Genomic DNA, 8,591 nt, shown 5'->3' with positions numbered 1-8,591 from the left:
TTTTTTTTTTGATAAGTCAAAAATTGTATTAATAGATAACAAAATTTACAAAAAGTAGATTACAAGAAAAGAGGTCACAGCAACCCCAAAAACTTGTAACACTACTTGAAACGATAATAGGAAACATTAGGTTTTTCAACAGAAATTAAAAAATCAGGTCTTCCTTCATACTGAATTCCTTCTTCATTATCTAGATAACAACCATTCTTAGCCATCTTATCTGCTGAAAAATTCGCCTCTCTGAAAGTATGAATAATCCTTATAGAAATATAATGATTGCATAACCTCTCCCATCTTGTTCTTGCAAACCAAGGAATAGAAGAGCTTTGTAAAGCTTGAACTACTCCATAGGAATCAGATTGCACACAAATACGACCATAATTCCATTGCATTGCCCATTCCATACCAATTATAATTGCATATAGTTCCGCCAAATAGTTTGTAGTAACTCCAAGACCAATACTCAAAGCACCAAGAACTGCACAGCTAGAGTCTCTTGCCACCACTCCTGCTCCCGCAATGCCTGGATTCCCACGCGCTGCTCCATCACAACAAATTAGAATCTCATTAAGATCCGGAGGCTTCCATAACACTTCAATAGGCTGCTGGTGTTTAACACTTCTATGAACCACACGGAAGTAATCCAACAGCATCATATCTTCCACACTGTTGCGCATAAACCCTTTTAGACGGACTGAATATTCTTGTATTAGCTTCAGCACTATTTTAGAAAAAAGACTCCAGCTCGGTTTCTGTTTCTCAAAGATGCATTTGTTGCGCATAGCCCAAAGTTCTGACCTGATTACTAAGTTCTCCACCAGCCACAAGTCACGGAAAATTGTACTTCTTCCCTTCGCTGCCTTGAAAGAAGCCACAATGTTGAAATTTGCTGACATACCAAAGATACCAGAAATCCAAGACCACGCACGAGCTGCAAAAGAACAATGAAAAAGAATATGTTCTAGAGATTCTTCCTCAGTTTCACACAGAACACACTTGTTAGCCAAATTAATGTTGAACCTAGATTGAATGATATCCAAAGTGGCACAAGCACCACGAATAAATTTCCAGTTTTGAGCCGCAAGTTTAGGGTGAATTTCCTTCCTCCACAGCATAGACGCTGCATTGAATCTACCATGTTTCTTACGAATAAGTTCATTGGCAGAACTTACCGAAAAATCACCTGAAAAGTTTGGCATCCAAACTCTCTTATCTTCACCCCCATTTGGCAAAGGAATATTATGCATATCCACACCAGCCGCGAGTAAACAGTTCAAGTGATTTTCAGAGAAAACCCATTGGTTATCCCTATAACAATCACTCACCAAAACCAATCTGTCAAGAGTAAAATCATCTAGTATCTCTGCTAAACATTTTTCTCCATACCAAATATCATAATAGAGAGAAGTAGACCTGCCATCACCAAGAAGAACTTTAGTGTTAGCCTCCACATATTTATAAACCCTTCTAATGCCTGGAAGAATGGTAGACTTCACCCCATAAGTCTTAATGTAGCCTCTTCGACTAAAAAATTCATAAGATAACCTGCCCAATTCTTCTTAGAAGTACTGATTTTCCACCATAACTTCATCAACATTGCAAAATTCATAGTAGCCATACGAGATAAACCCAAACCCCCCTCTTCAAAAGGGCAACAGATTTTATCATACGCCACCACAACAGCACGACTGACATTAGAGTCACCAGACCAAATAAAATTCCTAATTGCACGCTCACATTGCACAATGAACTTGCTAGGCCACTTATAAATAGCCATATTATGAATGGAATAACTCGAAATAACAGATTTAACAAGCACACTGCGGTCATGAAAAGATAAAAGAAAACCCTTCCAACCAGCAAGCTGGGTTTTAATCTTCTCAACCACATTTGCAATATGATGATACCTAACAGCACCAGGCATTATTTGAACACCCAAATAACGATCAGGGAAAGAAGCAACACTCATACCCAAATAATCAACAAGATAATTACGTCTACTCAACGAACCACCACCATAATAAATTTTACTCTTTTGGCGACAAACAGATTGACCCGAAGCACGCTGATACTTACCCAACAGATCCACCAGATTATTAATGCTCCGCAAATTTCCTTTACAGAAAATCATAATATCATCAGCAAAAAAGAGATGAGTAGGAGAAATACCACCTCTAGTTACCATGTAAGACATCTTCTTCTCTGCAAAAAGCTTTGTGATATTTCTGCTAAGGACATCTTCCATCAAAACAAAGATCAAGGGAGAAACAGGATCTCCCTGACGTAAACCTCTATTTATCTTGAAAAAACCCTCCGGACTGCCATTCAAGAGAATAGAGATTCTAGCAGAATTGAAGATATGAGAAATCCAATTGCACCATTGCTCCGAGAAAACATACCTACGAAAAACCTCCAAGACAAAAGACCAACTGACCGTGTCAAAAGCTTGAGATATATCAAGTTTAAGGCCCAAATTACCATCCTTACGATTGATATGAAGTTCATTAATCAACTCAGAAGCAAGACTAATGTTTTCATGGATGTTACGCCCTTTCATAAAAGCCACCTGTTCTTCAGAAACAAGTTTATCTAAAACGCTCCCCAGTCTAGTAGCTAAGATCTTAGTAAAGATTTTGAAGAAAAAACTACTGAGACCAATAGGACGAAAATTACGAAGAGAATTAGCACCTCTTACCTTGGGAATCAAAACAATTAGACTAGAATTTACCCCATTTGGGATATGACCAGAATTCCAGCAATAAATAACGGCTCTTAATAAATCATCTTGAATAATATCCCAGCAGTGTCTATAGAAACATCCAGAAAACCAATCCGGCCCTGGAGCACTGTCTGCCCCTAGATCAAAAACTGCTTGCTTAATCTCCTCAGAAGATGGAATTATGTCCATGGATAAACTTTCCTCCTCCGATATGCTAATATGACCATAGTCAAATAAAATAGGATCAATCTCCAGCTCCGGCCCATTAAACTTGTCCTCATAATAGTGCACAACATGATTTCTAAGCAGCTCATAATCAGAAATAGTATTGCCTGCACTGTCAACAAGTTCAGAGATAGTGTTAGAATTTCTACGAATTCTAATGCTATTATGAAAGAAATTAGTGTTACTTGAACCCTCCACAAGCCACTTATTTCTAGATTTCTGCTCAAGCATAGTATTCAACTGAGCACGAGTATCATTAAGTTTAGCCATAGCATCCTTCATAATATTTAGCTTAGTAATGTCATCCGGGTTATCATCAGAAAGAAGAGCAGCTGCCTCAAACCTCAACTGATCCTGCTTTAACCTAGAATGCACATTACCAAAAACACGAAGATTCCATTCCTTGATAATTCCTTTTAGTCTCTTTAATTTTTGAGTGAAAATAAAATCAAAAGACCCAGAAATAGGCATATTCCAACTATCTCTAACCATACGAAGGAAATAAGAATGTAAGAACCACATCTTTTGAACTCGAAAAGGAGCTCTTTTGGGTCTTGGAACAGCAAAAGGAAAACCCAAAAGAGTAGAATGGTCAGAAACTTCCCTAGGAAGAGCTTTACACCGCCAATTCTCAAATTTTTCAAGCCAAGCCGCATTAATAATAGCACGATCAAGTTTACTAACAATTCTAGTCATACCTGATTGTCTATTCGTCCAAGTGAACTTACTTCCCAAAGCATCAGCTTCAAAAAGATTGTTGTCATCCAACCAATCTGAAAACTCATTAATAGCTGAGGTTCTAGGTTCAAGACCACCCTTCTTCTCATCCAAACGAAGAATACAGTTAAAATCCCCAATGACTAACCAAGGAATACCATCACCAGAACTAACAAGTTGCTGCCAAAGACTCCTCCTAGTAACCTGAATATAGCTAGCATGGACAAAAGAAACATGAACACCATCCACCTCAACCGTTATTGCCTGCTTACTGACATTAACAATTGAAAGATTTAGAGTATTTGAATAACAAACCCAAATATTAGCAATACTAGAAGAAGAAGCATTATTAATAACATGAGAAGAATAACCTTCTCTAAGCAAACCATATCTGAACCCAGCAGAACAGGGAACTTTTGGTTCAGCAATACCAAAAATATCAGGTTTAAAATCTCTAATCAACTCCTTAAGTTTATCTTGAGCTACATCACGTGCAACTCCATTGATATTCCAAAACAACACCCGCATTTAAACAATAGGATTTTGATTATTGGTTAGCTGTACTTCAGAAGTACTTAAGGAGGATTTTAATCTTGGAGAAGAACCTTTTCTTGCACGAACTCCTAGCTCTGATTCCTCATCCAAATCAGTTAAAACATCAACATCCCTCAAAGTGTCTAGTCTAGCCTGAAATGCTAAAAGTTGTTGATGCTTATCCTTACGTGCAACTTCATCAATATGCCCAAGCTCATGTACACTTGCCGTTTCACCCACAAGAGTACTATCCAAGATATTAAACTTGTTTGAAGAGACGTATTCAGAACTCTCCTCCACAGCTACACAAACAGGAGTTTAAATAGCTTCCGAAACAGGAATCCTACCCGGATTAGGAAGTCTAGTTCTAGCCAATTCAACATTCCCACCAGGCTTAGTATTTAAGGCAACAATACTCAGCGATTTTGCCCTACTAACTAAAACTGAATGCGCAGCAACAGCCTTCTCCGCCATAGCTGCAGCAGTGCGCATTGCAGCTTCGGACCTGATCAAATCTTCCTGAAGCTGTTGTTCATAATCAGCAGCACCAATCCTCACCACATCAACCTGCACACGAGAATCTGTAGCAACTTTCTTATTCTTCTTACCATTCTTCTTATGACTTATAGTCTGCCATGTATCATTATTCTCCCCTTGATGAATAACCAGAGTTTGAGGTTGCTGAGCCTGATGCAAAGCATTCTGCTGTGTTGCTTGGTTTGCTGAAGAACTTCCCATCTCTAGAGTTCTATCTAACTGTAGAGAAGAAAAACCACCCAGCTGCTGCGATGAGGAACCAACATTTTTTCTAACGTCTGTACGTGCATGAGCTGCATGTAATGCATTAACTTCATGCTTCTTCCTACATTCTTTATCTAAGTGCCCAACAATCTTGCACTTGGAGCAAAACTTAGGTTGTTTTAGAATTTCAATAGGTTGTAGAAAGTGTCGACCATCAACTTCAACATAAACTGAATCAGTATCATGTTTAGAAAAATCTATATCAATCAAAACAGATGCATAATGACCATATTCATGATTTAGGGTTCTCTTATCTACCACAATGGGTGTTCCAAGAGATTTCCCTAAAGCTAAAAGCGTTTTTTCTACCCACATCTCCACGGGCAGGCTAGGAAACTTCACCCAAACCGTTGAATGAGAAGTACATTGCTTGTCTGCGTCAAACCCTGGATACCATTCAATCAAACGAAGAGGCTGATCATTAACAATCCATGGATTTTTGTTGCCATCCTTGAAAACTTTGTCTTTGTCATCTTGAGTTAATAGTTTTATAATGAAGAAACCACGGTTCATAGGGATAAACTGAACCCCAACTTCTCCTAAACCCCATTGTTGTTCCAGATTTTTTTTAACATCAATGAGCTTCACACCTTTGAGATCTAATCTTCCAATAAGGCTAAATCTCCATATTTGACAGCCTTCTTCATAATAGTCTTGAGGAATAACAACTGCCGGTTTTCCATCTCTGGTAGTAGGGTTTGGTAAAGAGCCTATATCAACAGTTGTTGAAACTTGTTTTTTGTTATGTTTTCCCATCACCAATTCAACAAACGTGAACTTAGGATGATTAGAATCACCCACAGATTTTTCTCCCATCGTAATCACCAAGGATGATTATAGTATTGAGCGCCAGAAATTTTTGAAAGTTTGTAAACCCTAAACCCTAAGGAAAATCGCCTCAGAGCCAAGAGAGAGAAAATCGCCTCATTATCAAAAAAGAATATAATGAAAAACTAAGATCAAAATACGAAGATAAGTGCAAAAAATACTATGAAAACGAAGATTAAGACACGAAAACAGACTCGCCTACAAGCAAGACTAGTCGACTGTTCGGGATCGACCCAACTGATCATGTTTGCTAACGACTCGATCTTAACAACGAAAACTTAACTATCTCAATAGACTTCAAACCAAACGATCATATACATACTTTCACCGAGCAGAGTTCATCCCATAGCATCAACTAACACACAAAGTATTTTTAGGAGCTTTTGGATCGTCTCTGTCGGCACATGCAGTCAAGGTATCCGGAGAACTTAGACGTCCCATTAGTCGGCGCCAGAATGTAGTGGCATAAAACCACACACCACATCCAACGAAGTAGAAGATCGATTAACCCAAAGTGAAGATACACAACAAACATAGGCACAAAGATATACGTGGTTCCGTATGATTACCTACGTCCACGGGGTGAAAGGGTGAATGCTATTATTTCTCTTCTTTGGTTACAAATGTTCTCTCCTTCTCAAATGGTGAAGCTCTCACAACTCAAGTATGGTGCCTTCTTTTTCTCCCCTTACAACCTGCCCCTCTCTCTCGACCTGCCCTTATATTTATAGGCCAAGGTCGACATACAACAGAATTACAATGTTGGTCACATTACATCAATTTAGATGTTCCCTATCGGACCTTCACTACTCGCCCGACTTTCTGGCTTGACCGATAGTTCTTCACCCGAGGCCGAGTCTTAATCGTCTGGTTAACACGATGTCGCCCTTCTTTCTTCTCGTTCCTTTGTTTGACCATCTTCCTTCGTCTGACCGAGTGCTTTCTGATTGTTCGCCCGACCTGTCAGAGGATAAGGGTCACATCACATCCGACACCTATTGGGCCATCAGGTCCGACCCACGTGATACCTCGCTCTCTGCGTTTGGTTCTATCTTGTGCTTAGCCGCTCTTTGTTCTTTGGTGTATCACAACTTTGGATCTTTCCACCTAGCCCTGTGGATTATCTACACCTACATTTATGCCCCTTCTTTCGCTCGTGTGCTTGGCACGAGGGAAAGAAAATCGCTCCACCTTCCCACGTCCTCGAGCATGCCGAGAATTCCGCCATGCAGTCTCCCACTAATTCTCCCTTTATGACTTGTAACAGTTGTTGTCGATTGAGGCGCTGCACCCTATAAATACCTACCTTCATGTTCTCTTTCCCTTGCTCGCCATTTTTTAGAGAACCGAAGTGTTGTTCTTCTTTTTTTCTTTTCCTCCCACTTTACCGACGCCATTAATTCCGGTGATTCTCTTATCTTCTCCGTCTTTAGCTTTGCTGTTTTTGTTGGTGAGGTTTGCGACAGTCGTAGTTAGTTCTTCCTTTTACTTCTCTCTTCACCAACGTTCGTATCTCTCCGTTCGCTTTCTGCCATGGATACTTCTTCTCGGTCAATGACTGAAAAAAGGTGTGTGAGTGATACCTTCTCCGAGGGCGATGTTGTTTCTCTTGATTTCCTATTTTGGCTTGAGAGTCCTTCCCATCACGATTATCGTGCTATAAATTCCCCTTTTCCTGATGATTCTCCCTCTTTTTCATGTAGGGCTGATAAGAGAGTCTCCAAAAACTTGTCTGATGATGAGTTTATGAACAGTTGAAGGAAGAATTCGGTCTTAAAAACTATGAAGTGACCCTAGTCTCGGGCCAAACGGGTGTGTTGAAGAAGACCAATGTCAATAAGCATGAGCAGTCGTCCGAGGCGGTCATCGTCACTCGTGGGCAGTTGGAACTTGGCCTTCGCTTTCCTCTATACAACCCTGCCGGCGCTTTCTACTATGAGGTATTATCGCAGCTTCGTCCATATCAGGCCTTGACTCAGTGGAATGGCAACACTTTCCGTCTGATGAATGAGTGGAGAGACCGAGGCGAGGGTCGCGGCTCTACGGCTGATTGGTCGACCTATAAGCCTGGAGACGCTCCCGATTACACTTCTGCCAGTTTTATCGTGAACTACCGAAGCGGGACAGCTACCAATGGCGACCTTGCTGGTTTTGCTGCTAGCCCTCACCGTCAGAAATCTATGCCCGAGAGTGTTGAAAAATTGATGCTAGATGCTGATCCCCTTGGTAAAGGTTCCAACAAGCGTGCTCGCCACACCAATGACACATACTGGGACCGAGTTCCACTTCTTGTTCGCGGCCAAATTTTGCATGGTAGCTTTCCTCCTCCTCAATTTCCTGCAGAGCCTTATCCATTCTGGGTGATTAACGATGATAAGGTATGTTGCTTTCTTTCCACTTTCTTTGATTCCTGCTGTATCGACTTAGTGTATTGATTACTTTCTTGTCGTAGGTTAAGCCTCAGGGCGAGCCTACCAAATCGTCTTCTATTTCCAAGAAGAGGAGCGCTGGCACAAGGGTCGAGGAAGACCAGGGGAAGGTAACAAACATATAGCTTTTATTCTAAGTACATGTAATTGCCCCTATTTTTTGCCTTCACGTGTTCTGACGCTGAACCTTGTGCAAAAAATCTCTAGGCGCGAGGATGAAGATGTTGGAGGGTCCGATACTGTTGGTGGTGAAGGTTTGGTTCCAAGGCGTAATCCTCCTCGGGGAAAGGTGGCGGCGAAGGGAGTGGTGCTGAAAAGCTCAGACATTGTGATCGACA

At 40.6% G+C, this 8,591-nt stretch overlaps 1 protein-coding gene across 1 annotated transcript; it reads right to left on the bottom strand.

The window, feature by feature from the left end:
• Positions 1-4,189: 4,189 nt before the first annotated feature.
• Positions 4,190-7,221, bottom strand: LOC113330835. Its single transcript, XM_026577642.1, has 3 exons — positions 7,131-7,221; positions 4,543-5,706; positions 4,190-4,497 (listed from the first exon to the last, which is right to left on the bottom strand). The coding sequence occupies exons 1-3, from the start codon at positions 7,219-7,221 to the stop codon at positions 4,190-4,192; spliced, it is 1,563 nt and encodes a 520-aa protein (XP_026433427.1).
• Positions 7,222-8,591: the final 1,370 nt, after the last annotated feature.

The sequence above is a fragment of the Papaver somniferum genome, unplaced genomic scaffold, assembly GCF_003573695.1.
Source record: "Papaver somniferum cultivar HN1 unplaced genomic scaffold, ASM357369v1 unplaced-scaffold_119, whole genome shotgun sequence".
Lineage (NCBI taxonomy): Eukaryota > Viridiplantae > Streptophyta > Magnoliopsida > Ranunculales > Papaveraceae > Papaver > Papaver somniferum.
Note: the sequence above shows the minus strand (reverse complement) of the source record. Positions and strands in the feature narration are given on the sequence as shown.

Bases quoted from the DNA above. Each gene is read 5' to 3' on its own strand.
- LOC113330835 (XM_026577642.1), bottom strand. From the start codon at position 7,221: ATGGCGTCGGTAAAGTGGGAGGAAAAGAAAAAAAGAAGAACAACACTT. The intron at 5,707-7,130 runs GTAGGTATTTAT...CTGTTGATATAG, and splicing joins AAGGGAAAGAGAACATGAAG to GCTCTTTACCAAACCCTACT. The intron at 4,498-4,542 runs GTAGGATTCCTG...CTGTTTGTGTAG, and splicing joins AACTAGACTTCCTAATCCGG to CTGTGGAGGAGAGTTCTGAA.